We start from the raw sequence: 15,006 nt of genomic DNA, 5'->3' as shown, positions 1-15,006 counted from the left end.
TTATATTTGGATAAATGCTTCATATTGAATGGTTACATGCATTGACTACAGCAAATATATGGATAAAAAAGCTGTAGTCTCTAGACTTCACAGTTGATAGGTCGACAGGAACAGTACACAAAGCAGTGTATATTTCTTCTTCAATATACAATTTATCCTTTATGAAATGTTTTATTACTGTATGTACCCTACATTCAACATACCTGTTTTGATTTCCAAACACTGAAATATGTGCTTGGGAAAAACAATATTTGTTCCTATATACTCTCACTGGTACTAAATGTGACGGTGCATATGAAGGATACAACTTTATTGATAATGTATCTTTTAAGAAATATTCCTGCCTATAGTAATTGCACAACAAACTATTCATGAGATCGACACTTCTCACAGTGTGTGTTTGCACGGTAGTTTTAAACTTAAGTGCTTGCCATCCCAAGCTGGCTGCTTTGCACAACTCAGCATGCTACTTAATAAAATATGAATCCCTTTCAAGGCTCGGTGAATGGGAAAGATTCATTCTGACAAGGTAAAAAAATAAAAAAAGATTAACTCAACTGCAAAAAATCCAATCAAAATCTGACAATAAAAAATTAAACAGAAACTCAAGTATCAGGACTGATTATCTGTAATAACTAGTCCCTTAAATCACCAGAAGCAGGACTTAATTCTTTTAATGTTTAACAAAACTAGCACAGTTATCTGAGTATAAGATACTATAATATAATCAACAATCAAGAAATTATATTTGCATCAGTGCATGTGATATTATGAATTTCAATGGATGAAAATTTAATAAAACAAGAAGAGACTGTCAGATTTCAAACACGTTGTGGTTACTCAACTTTTTCCTTAGTGGAATAGTCTTTCTTTGAATTGCCATCATGAATACTGTAGTGTGTTAATAACAAGGTGACAGACAGATTTCACATTAACTGACTAGTTGTATCCATAAAGGACATGCTACTCAAGAAACCTTATTTAATTTGTCAGCATATCTGGAATTTTTCTGTAACTTTTAAAGTAACTGGAAAGCATTTCCTAATGGCCAACAACAACAAAAGAAAGGTAGCTTAATTATGTTGGTAAGACTAAATTTATAGTAGATGTGTGGTAAGATACAGTGACATTGGACAGAAAAACTAAATGCTTCCACAAAACACAGGTTAACAATTGTTAAAAGAATAAGAAGTGGAACAGAGACAGTAAAGGAAAATAACTGATCACAAATGAACAAAAATTTATATGTATCTGAAACTTTACCAATTTGTAAGGCTGTTGTCTGGTTTCTGGGACTGAGGAAAAGTGAATCAACAGCAAAAGAACAAAACTGTAAAACATGGAATGTTATTTCTAATAACCACTTGAAGATGATAGGAGCATTACACATTACATAAAACATATAACTCATCATAAGTACTGAAAATGATTGTTGGAATAGTTTTGTCAAGTTATACCTATTAGTAACCACAGGTCTGATCTTGCATGACTTCGTTAACACATTGCATCTTAGCACATATATACACACACAACCATATTAGTTGAAAGTATTGCATTTGACTATGTTCATCCAGTACATCTGTCATGATAGTCCTCCAGTCATGGAACCATTCAACTAAAGCAATACTGTAGATCTATACAGCCTTGTTCACTGAGACACTTTGAGTTACTGAAACAGCAACTTTGACTGCAATATGTTTTGTCATAAAAAGGGATATCATTTGTAAACTATGTTTATATAAAATAGAGTTCTGCTAGGACTGCTTTTAAATTTAGTGACTATCCCTGTTTTTTATCATTAGCTAAGACAGAAAATTTTCTTAGATGTTTATTGCTATTTGTCATGTAAATAAAATTTGTTTTTTACCCACTTTCTTCTATTAGCACATGAATTTTTTACAATTAAACAAACTACAATCATCTGTAAATATTTAATAAAATCCACCAGACAATACAACATACACACACACACAAAAATTGTGTTAAACTATGTCCATATTTCATTTATCATATCTTCAACAGATTTATTAGGTCGGTCATGTTCATAATTGAAATACAGCACACGTACTGAAGTATCACAATTATCACTATTATTCATATAATTTACAGACATTGCCAAAATGCATGCATAATCAACATAACTATTCAATAGTAAATTTTAAAATATTATTTAAACTGTGAAGTAGGTAACTGTTCTAAAATGCAAGAGCTCACAGTTTTATTGCTGCACTAACAAAATAAAAAAATAAATAAATATAAAAAACTGAGAATAAGTGATAATTCTGAAATTATGCTATTTTCCACTAAAATCCTTCTTCTCAAGATGAATTTCCAAAGCAGTGTTTCATATTGGACTTGAAATACTTTGATGTATACAAGTTAAAATAAGAATTGTACATTCAACTGAACTTTTGTTTTTGTAGCTCTCAGGTAATTTTTTAAAGCAAAATCTAATAAATTCTGATTCCAGCAAGCTTATTCATATCTCAGTTTAGAACACAGTACAAAACTACAAAGCTCATGCTTAACTACAAAACTGTTTAGAAAACAATTTTTTTTTGAATGAATCAAATTGGAATATTTTTTGCATATGGTATTAATTTTATCAGATATTTGTAAGTTCCCATCTTACTAACATATCTTCTTTTTTTAAATAAATTGGTTTAGACTGATAACTAAGTTGTGAATATACCTCAACTCTGAAGATCCTGTGTGGAGATGTTTTTATAAAATGGTTAGCAGGAATTAAGAGAAAAACACTTCTTAGAAACTGATGCACCTATAAACTTAAATCACCATAAATAATTATCATCAAAAGGCAAGACAATTTTAGTAAATTCTGCACAGAAATTATACAAAGAATTGAGTGTAAAAAACAACAAAAAAAAACATTCTAGTGACCCCACAGATTTTACCTCACCCAACAACCAAAAAGTCTTAGGGTTTTATACAGATTTGGTATTTTCCTAAAACATCATCCATAATTTTGTTACTAAGGTTACTTGCCATCTGCTTCATATATTGATGGCTTATCTAGATTGACACTTCAAAATTACTCAACCTAAACATTCTAGCTGTAATGTTTCTCTTCATGAGAATTCTACATCACATGTACATTACTATAATATCTCCCCTTTGTAATAAATCAAATCTTGTGGTTTAAGTCACCATTACACTTCTTTTCAATATCTTTGCTACATTTCCTTTTAATATTGTTGCCACATACTACACTTCATTATATATATAAATATTTTACTATCAAAAATTGTTCCTGTAATTTTAAGGTCGCCATTGGTTAAAAATTATATAATGTACACTACACAATGGTTTCACACACTTTCATTGTGGGTGATATTACGTTTTTGTGATATTTAAACAATGTGTGCATTCTCTGACACAGAAACCATTATAGTATTGTTATTATTTTCATTGCCTTTTCTCTGACATATCGTTAAACAGAAAGTTCTTTGCCAAACTCACTAAACACACTTTTTGTTTTCTGTATGAGCTACTTACATTTTAAATGTGAATCTTTTAAAAAAGATTTCTTACCACTGATATCACCACTGCTCAGTTTTTCTTCAGTATAATCACCTATGAATTATATTCAGGTTTCTTCTAAGTTTTTGATTATAAAATTCAATTTCATGATTTCTCTTTGGTATGAATTTTTCGGTGTTTTTTTAGGTAGCTTATAACCCCAAATTCTTTGCCACATATTTCACAAGCATAAGGTTTCTCTACAGTATGTGTACTCTGATGTCTTTTTAGATAACTTTTGATTCCAAATTCTTTGCCACACACTACACAACTATATGGCTTCTTTACAGTGTGCATCCACTCATGTTTTCTTAAGTCACTAATCCTTCTAAATTCTTTGCTACACACTATACAGCTATACTGTTTGCCCTCAGTGTGTATCATCTCATGTTTTTTGAGGCTGCTATTACTTCCAAATTCTTTGCCACAAACTATGCAACTGTATGGTTTCTCTCCAGTATGTATCCTTTCATGTATTTTTAGGTCACTATTTCTTCCAAATTCTTTTCCACATATTACACAACTGTAGGGTTTCTCCCCGGTGTGTATCCTCTGATGTATTTTTAAGTCACTATTTCTTCCAAAATCTTTCCCACACACTACACATCTGTGTTGATTTTCTCGTGTGTGTATCTTTTCATGTTTCTTCAGGTCACTATTGCTTCCAAAGTCTTTGTCACACATAACACAACTGTAAGGTTTCTCCCCAGTGTGTATTCTCAAATGTATCTTTAAGTCACTATTTCTACCAAATTCTTTGCCACACATATCACAACTGTATGGTTTCTCTCTAGTGTGTATCCTCTTATGCATTTTTAAGTCACCATTTCTTCCAAATCTTTTACCACACATTATACAACTGTATGGTTTCTTACCAGTGTGTACCTTTTCATGTTTTTTCAGATCACTATTACTTCCAAATTGTTTGCCACACACAACACAACTGTATGGTCTCTCCCCAGTGTGTATCCTCTCATGTATTTTTAGGTCACTGTTTCTTCCAAAGACTTTTCCACACACTATACAACTGTGTTGCTTTTCCCCAGTATGTATCTTTTCATGTTTCTTTAGGTCACTACTACTTCCAAATTGTTTGTCACAAACAACACATTTGAATGGTTTCTCCCCAGTATGTATTCTCAAATGTTTTTTTAGGTCACTATTTCTGCAGAATTCTTTGCCACACATAACACAATTAAATGTCTTATTTACACTAGGGGAAACATTTCTTGAAAATGTTTTATTAAACACATCACTAAAGCTTTGCTTCTCAAATTTTCTATTTTTAATTTTTGTATAGGAAGCTTCTTGTGTTGAAGTACAATAACCTGGAAATGGCTTGTCACAACATTTGGCCATGTAAGTTGGATCTACAAACAAGAGATAGAAGCAAAAAATTTTAATAGTAAATAAATGTGTTGTACAAGAATTTGAAGCACTCTATGTGATTGTTTTGCAGTAATGTAATACAATAAACCACTAAAATATATTACAATGAATCTTATCAAAACAATATATGCACACCTTATACAATATAGTTCTGAAAGATGGAATAGTGCTGGCATCATTTTCTTCTACTATTTTTGTAAGAATGTCGACATAGTTTATAAAATAAAAGGTGGTGAAAGAAGCAGTAGCTGGGCAATTAACAAAATCTGTTTTCAGTTACAATACAGCACTAAAACGTCACAGTAAGGGTTTGTGCACTTTCAGAAGTCTGTAGTTAAAAGTTAACATTTTCCTTACCTAAAAATGTACCCCAGACAGATGCTCGAGAAGAAATAGTTAATACCTCATGTCACTGAGAAAAAACATTTATGCACTTGCACCAAACCTTTGAATGAAACTCTCACTCCTACATGTAATAATGTGTACTGTGCCGATCTGTGATGCAATCAGTATTAGACTATACCCCTGCACCAACAGTAGGGTGACATCCTTCATGCATAGTACTCCTCTTCGACACTTTGTGGATACCAAAATCTTTCTTGACCAGACAAAAGAGACATATTGGAAGTTATAAAGATGAGTGAATGGTTCTATGGAGAGGTGACTATCTCTCTGAAATACATTTTCAGGTAAGCAAAATGTTAACTTCATAAATGCAACTCATCTTTCCACAAAACAATTAGCTAGAATATCATGTTGAAGAAATGATGGAGAGACTAGGGTAGAGAAACACACTAAAAAAAGATGAGCTCCTTTCTGATAATATAGTAACAGAAAATGAAAAGTCATGGAGTTTGTCAGTCACTAGGGGGGGGGGGGAGGCTAGTGTGATGAATATAATTTGTGAGAGACTACTTCTGTTTCCAGTGGATAGTGTTCACTTGATATAAGTGGTAGTGCAGAAAGGTACTGTCAAATGAACCTCCTGTATAGTCTATAGTGTCACAAATGGAGGAGAATGTAAAGATTGCTCAACTGGCTTGTATATCTCATGGAGGTAGCAGATAATGTACATGTAGTGTTGCTAGGGCAATAAGTCAAGCCATGCAGTATGTTTGTATATCTACCCACGTGATATACTAACCAGAATAAGCAGCTGCAGGAATGAATCATCTCGGAACTATGACCCAAGAAGAACACAAAATTCATCTGGCTGGTTATGACCAGAAATGGTCCAATTCTTAGTGTAGGAGTGTCCTGTAATACACTTCTAGGTAGATATCCCTGAACTACTTTCAATCAAGAGGTGCATTCACTTAGTCTCATACCAATGGGATCATACTGACCCAAAGGGGAATTCTGTATATCAATCTCCCATCAGCATGATACTGGAGAAGCAATAGTTCTGCAGCAGAAGAAAATTGCAGAGGAGAGAACATTAAATAGGTGAGTAAACCAAACAGGAATAATTTATCATCTACATAAGGTCTCATACAGAGACTGTGCAATGAGACAGAAGAATAGGAACAAGCAGGAGCCGGTCAGGTATAAGGGCAGGAAACAACATACAGTGCTTTTTTTTTTAAGTAGCAGTATGGCTTCAAAAGCAAAATATACAAACTGCTAAAGCAGGTCGTGCAGAAAACTTCATCTCAACATTGAACACTGAGCATGGGCAGATGAACTTAACACTTTATTTTATCTCCTACTTTATGCATATTTCAGAATAGAGATGTATTCCTTGTGAGACAATACTGGTCACGTGGTGGCTTCCACTGTCTATATATCTTTCTCTTTTAAGGTGGTTGCCTTTTTTTTTGTGGAATCTGCAAGAAGTAATCAACATTTCATGTCTTTAGAGCTTCTGGGATTATTGGAGAATGGTGGTTGAAGGTGTATATATCCCAGATGTCGAAGAAACTGCAACACAGTTTAAGTAATGTGACACAAAGGTGTCACAAGTCATTCACATGGTACCTGCAATTTCACATCCAGAGGCAAGAAAAGCTGCAGGATGATGAGCTTTACGTGAGTTAACTCTATCTACAGGGGCTCGGGTAAGTTGACTGACCACATGACCTCTCTGTACTTGTACAAAGTCTTTATAGATTTCATACTACTAACTTTTAATACAGTACGTATATCTTCACAAAATTTGGCAGTCTTTCAGTAAACATTATAAGTCTTTCACATACAAAAAAATCATATTTTTCTGTGAAGCATTTAAAATAAACAAAAAAAAAAGATTTGTCATTGAATACATTGAGTTTTTGTTTTGAATTATCCGTGTGCAAAGTGAATTTCATGATAAGATTAAAAATACTTTTCTTCATCTCAAAAATCTTGGATTTGATTTGTGTAATCTATAAAACCTCTTAAGTATATTAAAAAATGCTTGTTTTCAGTAAAATTTTATATTTTATCTGTTACTTTCTCTATCCTTACTCTATACAATGTTGGTCAATTTGACCAGCCTTGTAACCACCAAAAAAAAAAAAAAGAAAGAAATACATCTAAATTACTTTTTTTTTCTAGAATGACATTCATTTATCCTAACTAGCTTAAACTCATAACAGTATAAATATATTTATAATTAAATTATATTGTTCTTTGAAGTGTGTCTAACTACTATTTGCACCATTACAAGTTGTAAATCACTTGGAGAATGTGGAGGTCATGTTATGCTATCAAATGACATTACCCATGAGCTGCTCACGTGCATGTTTCATGAAACATTTTTATTATATTATTATTATTCATTCCACCTAATCTAACCTTAAGAAATCCCTATTTTTACATTTTAGTTACTTTTATAATACTAAATAAAGAATAAACATAAAAAACAAGAAATAAAGCACTTACCTGAATTTTCTTTCTTGCTGTCGATTGTCGATGACACTTAACCCTACTTTATTTATACTAGTGGTATTAATGTACTAAATAATTTTTATTTAATTAAATAATGCACCAAAGAATATAGACTAATAACATGTAAAAAGTAGACAATTTCCCCTAACTCTCACACTTTTTCTGGCTTTCTAACTATGCGACAAGAGACGTTATAAATTCATCCAAGCTAGTCATTATTTTCCATGAGAAAGAAGCTTGTACTAACAATGAAATTGACAATTCTACATTCAGAAAACAACATTATGTAATAGATCATTTGATAGATGAAAAACTTGGCTTTATATTGGTTATAGATAATATAGAATTAAACAAAAGAGAGAACTATTAACAAATACTGAAAGAGAGAATGTGATAGGTGGATGTGGCAGAAGGGGTCTGAATTTCTATTTGATAGCTCTGTAACCAAACAAAATTGATGGCTATAAAAATCATAGTTTGTCTGAGCAATGGCAATTTTATTGTGAGTAATTTATGTTTAATTTTGTATTTATTGGATGGGTTGTGGACAAAATAGAGACGAGAGGAAGTCTAGAAAAAAATATGTCACACTAGGGAAAATTCAGGATTTTTCACAATACTGCCTTATAAAATTAAGAAATTAAAACTTATATACAATTAAAATATGGATTATTAGCTAAGATTTTATGCTATACTAATTGGTATAGCATAAACAAAAAGTAGATGAATAAAATATTGAATGTAAATCACTAAAACCTCGTGATATGCACAGTAAAAGATGCCTTTCACAATAGGGTTAAAAGGAAAAAGATGAAAGGATTCATGTCCTATAGAGCAATAGATAAGATGGATGAGCTGTTTAGCCAAACTAGTCAAGGTAGAAGGAGATAAGTCATGAGAATAATAATAATAAAAAAAGACATGACAACTGCTTCATTTGACAGCAGTGCATGCAAGATAACAGCAAACTGCTTTAAAAGGAGATGATGAAGGTCTGAATAATTGTACAGAGAAGTAAGGAAAGGGGGATTTATTGAGGAAAACATTTGATTACCCTCACGAGCAGACAAGTATTGTGGAGGAAAGAGGGGTCTTGAAATAAAATCAACTTGTCCCTATGGTAGTGTGTGTGTGTGTGTGGGGGGGGGGGGCGATCCAAGACAATAATATCAGAAAGATGTCTCACTTAACTCTACAACTACCAATGCACTCTTTACATTCCTTTTTTGCACGTGTCACAAAGTGTTACTGAGTTACATTCAAAATTTAATTAAAGCATTTTACTATCATTGTAGTTTAATGAACTTAAAACTATCAAGTACATTACAATTCAAAGTTTTATATTCCTTTATTTCAAAAGAAACCTCTAAAACAATAATTAAATTTTCATTTTTCTTATCATGTGACCTGCTCATGGTTAAAAATATCTTAGCTTTTCTTTCTTTTATTTCAACTGTGTTGTGCCTTAGTACAGGTTTTATCCAGATGGTCAAAGTACACACACATATACTGTATGTTTACCACTAACTAGATCAAATTCCATGAACTCAATTCCAAGAATGACATTGCAAAAATGTCCTCCTCCACCAGCAGAAGCCACGCCCACATAAAATTAGAGAGGGCTGTCGCTCACCAACATATTAGATTTGAATTGCATGCTTATAACCAATATAAAGAGCAGATTTCAAAATATATTTCCCCTATGTTATCTATGACCCACAAGCTGTAAAAACTGACTATTGAAGGCGTACAGTTGCTAAGTGCATTCTTGGACATCATTGTCCCTAGCACTTGGCTGCTATTTCTCACCTTATACATATCAGTTTGATAGACAGTTAACTCTCAACATGGGTTGGCCAAATTGACTGACCTCATAACCACTTTATATTTGTTTCCATACTATAACTTTTAATACAGTATGTTTATCTTCACAAATTTTGTAGACTTTCAGTAAACATTACATGTCATTTGTACACAAACAATAATTTTTTAATGAAGTATTTTTATTAAAGATTTGTCCAGGAATATATCAAATCTCTTTTTTGACTAGTCCAAGTGCAAATTGGATTTTAATTAAATTAAGATTAATAATACTTTTCTTTGTCTCAAAAATATCAAATTTTATTTGTGTAACCTCCAAAATAAATATAAAACTTTTCAATTAAATTTATATTTTATCTGTTTTTACCTCTACCTGAACAAAATATTTGATTCTTCAGCCAGTAGACAAATCAAAGTATAATGAAGGGAAAAGTTGTACAATCAAAAATAATATGAGAAACTGTGCCTTTTTCTCTCTATTATTGTTAACGAAATTTAGAAGTACTTCTCTTGAGAGTTTGACCTGTTAAGCATTTCATATTTATTTTACTATCAATGACTGAAGTAGAAATCTGCTGAAAATAAAGCAACAAATCACTGCTTGTGTCATTACTGTTTACGTTACACTGTAATATGATACTCTCTAGAACAACAAAGCAAATACAAAGAAATTAGCTGATTTGACCTCTGCTCCAAGAACACCATGTGGAATTTACTGGCTTATGTATCCTACACTTAATCTGTAAAGACTTTTATTATGTGGTTTAAAGTCAATTCAATAAACATTGCAAGTGTTTGAGCATTAGTCATTCATTTTTGGTATAAAATATGATGAGAGCAACATTACCTATTTGCAATTTACATAGCCAACAGTCATATGGTGAACGGAAAAGAAGAAAAAATATGTCTTAAGAGAAAAACGGTACAGTGAACAGGTATCCCCACTAGCCTTTGACAGCCCCAGACTGCATCAGAACTCTGTCACCTTTTTCCAAAGATAAACTTCATCAATGCCAATAGGCTCTCCAGGTGAGGCATCATGATCAAGTGTTGCAACCCTCAAGACTATGCTACTCTACTTAAGCTCTGACCTCCCAATGCTTTCAACAGTACACCCATCAACCCAGACATTCCATCCAACAACCCACCAAGACCAGCGAACCAACACCACTGATCTGCCTCACACTATGTGACATCGACCAAGCCAACCAAGCCCTTAGAGACAGGATCACTCTATGGTTCCTGAAACTTCATGTGGAAGAACCTGCTAATGCAAGACTTCCCATTCTCCAATGCTTCAGCTTCCAATGATTTGATCACACCCAAACCGTATGCACAGCCAAACCCTGATGTGTTAGGTGTTCACCTTGTCACTGACTGCCCTAATCAACAAGAAGATACAACCTGCAGCACCCATGGCAGACCCCATGCCACCTCTTACACAGAATGCCCCAAATTCCAAACCATTGTTGCCATGAAATCTGGCACAAAACCAGCCAGACCTACACCCTACCAGGATATGCCACCCCTTCCTCAGAGGCAGACTTTCTCCAAGAAGACTGCCAAACCTTTGACAGATCCATCTCATCACTAACCTCTACATCAACCCTTACCTGTACCCCAAAGAGCCTACATTGACACTGCAAAGCAACGTACACTCCCCACTTCATCCAGTAGTTCGACTATTGGACCTCTCTGCATTTGTTACTGATGTTATTCAGCTTGGATGAAATCAATGATCTGATGCTCTTCCTCACCAGAGTCTGCAATGCAGCTGTCCATTATCCAAAACTTCATGAACTGATCCCGAACACTCTTGAAGAACTCATCACAAGAAGCTGACAAAACCACATTCATAGATAAGATACATGATAGCTTTGGAAACCAGAAGCTCCATCCCACCAAGAAAACAGGGACGTAAATACTCCCAAATGAATCAGATACTGAATGGGAGTCAATACAGACTGAAGAGCCTGACAAGCAAACTTAAACAAGCAGACTCCCAAAAAAGGAGAAGTAGGTTGTAGTAGATAATGCCTCTCAGGACAGGAGTGGGAGATACTAAATGTCCTTATAGTGGTAGATGCAGACCCAACAACTGCATTCTCCATGTGAAATTGCTCAAGACTTAGCTGAAAATAGACCAGTGTGAGCCCTGAAAAACAAAGAAAGCTAGTGTTAGAAAATATGTACAGCCCAAGGGTTTTATGTAAAGTGATACCACAGGTAAACAAAGTATAAGAGCCATGCTCCCACAGAACCAAAGATGAGGGAGTGAGGAGGTTCTAGAAACAACTCATCACCAAGCCCCATGATATCTGGCCTCTCAGGAGGAGGGACACTAGTTATGGGCCACAGAACAAGGAACTCTAAAAAAACAATGTGCAACAATGTAAGAATCAGGCAAGGAAAGTGGTTGAGGAGGGGAATCTAAGAGTTGAGAAGAATGCAAGAATCTCACCCAAGAACCAGCACACATACCATATATGTAAGATATTAGAGAAACCATGGAAAAAGATGGGTATTACTTAATCCTCCTCAGGTATAGAAGACCCAGAAGTAAGAGCAAATTGTAGAAAAATTGATCAAAGTCATCCAAAAACAAAGCAGGATAAGCAGAGATTACAGAATCCTGTGTCCAAAATGAAGAACATAGGATAGAACCAATCACATGATGTACATTGTTCACCAAAAAAATTACTGTGGTCTCAATTTAAAGAAAATATGACAACACCTGTGGAAGAAAGTTTGGACATCAGGAGGTTTCAGAGACATAACTATGAGAAGTTATATTCAATAAAATTGACGAAAATGAATTCATAGAAAGTAGTAAAATTTATTATTTTTAAATTTCTTTGTTTTTCATTTTCAATAGGTCTTGTGGTATTTAGGCCTTGATTATGTTTGTATTGCTAAAAACCCAAGCATTGGATTAACAACGATGCAGAATATTCCTGCCAAAGAAACCATAACAGATTCTGAAATGCATATCCCAATGTTCTGTAGCTTGATTAAGACAAAAAATGAAATATAAGAAAAGTTAATTCATTTCAGAAGCTTTACCTATAATCAATTTTAAAATTTGTATGTTTCTTTCTCAAAATCAATAAAATAAAGGTAAGAAGATAAGACATAACACTTCAAATTTTAACCAAAAGTTGAAAATAAGTCCAAAAATTCTGTAATTTTTAAAGAAAAAGAGAATACAACTGAACACTGCAGTGAAAAGAAAAAAAACCCAAGGTTTTTGTATAAACAAAGTACTCAAGGGTAGTACTGCACATGGAGGATGTGTTGTCCTCTTACTGGTTGAGAAGTATAGTCTAATGCTGATTACTGGTGTGCCAAGAGGTATAAACACTTTGTTATGTAGAAAAGTGAGTAACATTTCTGAATTGGATAGTTTAAAAACACCCAGAAACTTATTTTTAGGATAGAGTGGATAGTGTCAGAAAACAATCCCAAACAACATTTAATGCCAATGCAGCATATGAACACCTTTTGTTTGATTTCCTGATGGGCACTAAAATGGTCTCATGCCAAATTCACATAGCTTGTAGCAGTCTTGTTTCATGAAGCTAGAACAAGGTATGTTTAAATGCAAATGAAAGAGTTATGTACAGTAAATGTCAAGTCTTCATTCACTTTTGTTATCTTAAAAGCTGTAAGAATAGGTATTTGGAATTATCTTCAAATATAACTTTTTAAATCTGATCCAATATCTTCATTTAAAAAAAAAAGGTTTCAATTGTATTATGCAGTTAAATACATAAAGTAGTCAGAAGAAAACGCTGTAAGCTAAACAGGGGTATCATTAGTTAGCCACAGGAATAACTTGTACATTAATAAAAAACTGTGTAGCTAAAGTGACTGCTATTTCTATAACTCAACAATATTCATAAAGCAGTAACCTTCAATCATTTGAGTCAGCCTAGCTGAAAAGTTTGACTATTATGGAAAATATAGTAAAATACAAACACACATTTTTCTTGATAGTGTGTATTTTAGGGTATTGTTTCTACAAAACTGTTTGCCATACACAGTAAAACTATATGACTTATCTGCCCAATGAGGAATCTGGCATTTCTTGGAATTATATACTCTGAACTTTTTTTACCACAAAACCGTATGGTTTATTACCAGTGAGTATCACTTCAATTCAGTTGAGAAGCATGAATCAAGTAAACATAAACAATCTCATTATGAAAATATCTAATCACGAAAAAACAAAAACATGCAATGACAGAAATTAATGAACTTTGTGAATGATTAAGCCAATGAAAATATCTAAATGTATGACAAACATTTAGTTATACTCAAACTAGTCTAACATGCCTACATTGGTGTAGGTCAAATGGTTATTGACAGAAAACTATCTTTGAAAACTGTGTGCAATTGTTTCTGATCACTGATTTGTAGAAATAACATATAATTGAGCTAACACACCACTTATCTTGACTGTCTCAAAAACACCAATTTTTCTAACTGAGGTGATGCACCAGGTGGTATCACTAAACTGGCAAGAAGGTGGAAAGCTTGGATCAACTGATAAATACCAACAGTCATGAGTTTTTTTTTTGTTTTGATATAGTCTATTAACATAGCAATTGACTGAATGAGTGTGATAACAAATGTATTTATAAATTTCAACACCTATTTTTCTATTTTATAAGCATTAACCCTATCAAGATAGGTTTTCCTAAGGGTAGTGGTCAGAGGGCATGTTATCACGTTTGTAGATTACATTCAAAGTTTTATTGAACTACTATTTTATAAATGTATATCAATAAGTTGGGCATGAATTGTAGATTAAAATTCAAATTTTAGTATTATACATTAGCTAGTTTCTTAACTTAAAAGTAAATACCAAAACAAAATTTCTAAATATTGATTTCTGTGTGTCATGTGGTATGTTTGGTCAGATTACATTTTATGACACCCACAATAAAACATCTATAGCTTTTAACGAATTAGAAACTCAAATTACTGAAACTGACAAGCTAGAATATAAAATAAGAACTTCTTATCTTTTCTGTTTCTTGAGATACCACTCTATTCAGTGAATCCACTACAGTGGCTCTGCCTCCCTCTTACATTTTGGAAATTCTTGTTTATCTACACCAACTGCGCTCCGTTATATGTTTTTAACCAATCAAAAGCTCAGATTTTCCCCCACGTGGTTTTCTCAGCCTTTGTAAGGTTTTAGGGGCTAAGTAACTTTCTTTTCTTTCGAAGCTTGTAGAGTAGAGGTAAGACAAAATGGTGATCAGATACGATATTTTTTAGACCCAAATACAGCTTAGTTAGTAAACCTGATAAAATAGTGGAATTCTATGGTATTGATAATTTTTTTTATTTGAAAATGCATATATAAAACCTAAAAAGATT

General features: G+C 33.2%; 2 protein-coding genes across 9 annotated transcripts in view; both read right to left on the bottom strand.

Moving 5' to 3' along the window:
* The window catches only part of LOC106467301 (zinc finger protein 271-like), a gene marked incomplete at its 5' end in the record, with an annotated part of 28,006 nt that extends 20,941 nt beyond the window's left edge, over positions 1–7,065 (bottom strand). Inside the window, 2 exons of the mRNA XM_022395458.1 lie at positions 3,651–4,980; positions 7,009–7,065. Coding sequence (XP_022251166.1) covers positions 3,651–4,980; positions 7,009–7,065 — 1,387 coding nt within the window. The remainder of the gene's footprint in view (positions 1–3,650; positions 4,981–7,008) is intronic.
* LOC106467300 (piggyBac transposable element-derived protein 4-like) overlaps positions 4,853–15,006 on the bottom strand; it is a 43,469-nt gene continuing 33,315 nt past the window's right edge. For all 8 annotated transcript variants that reach the window (XM_022395455.1, XM_022395454.1, XM_022395450.1 and 5 more), the window contains one exon: positions 4,853–4,910. The gene's annotated coding sequence lies outside the window, so the exon portion shown is untranslated. The remainder of the gene's footprint in view (positions 4,911–15,006) is intronic.

The sequence above is a fragment of the Limulus polyphemus genome, unplaced genomic scaffold, assembly GCF_000517525.1.
Source record: "Limulus polyphemus unplaced genomic scaffold, Limulus_polyphemus-2.1.2 Scaffold2560, whole genome shotgun sequence".
NCBI classification, from domain to species: domain Eukaryota; kingdom Metazoa; phylum Arthropoda; class Merostomata; order Xiphosura; family Limulidae; genus Limulus; species Limulus polyphemus.
This window is presented reverse-complemented; position numbering and strand designations above follow the sequence as displayed.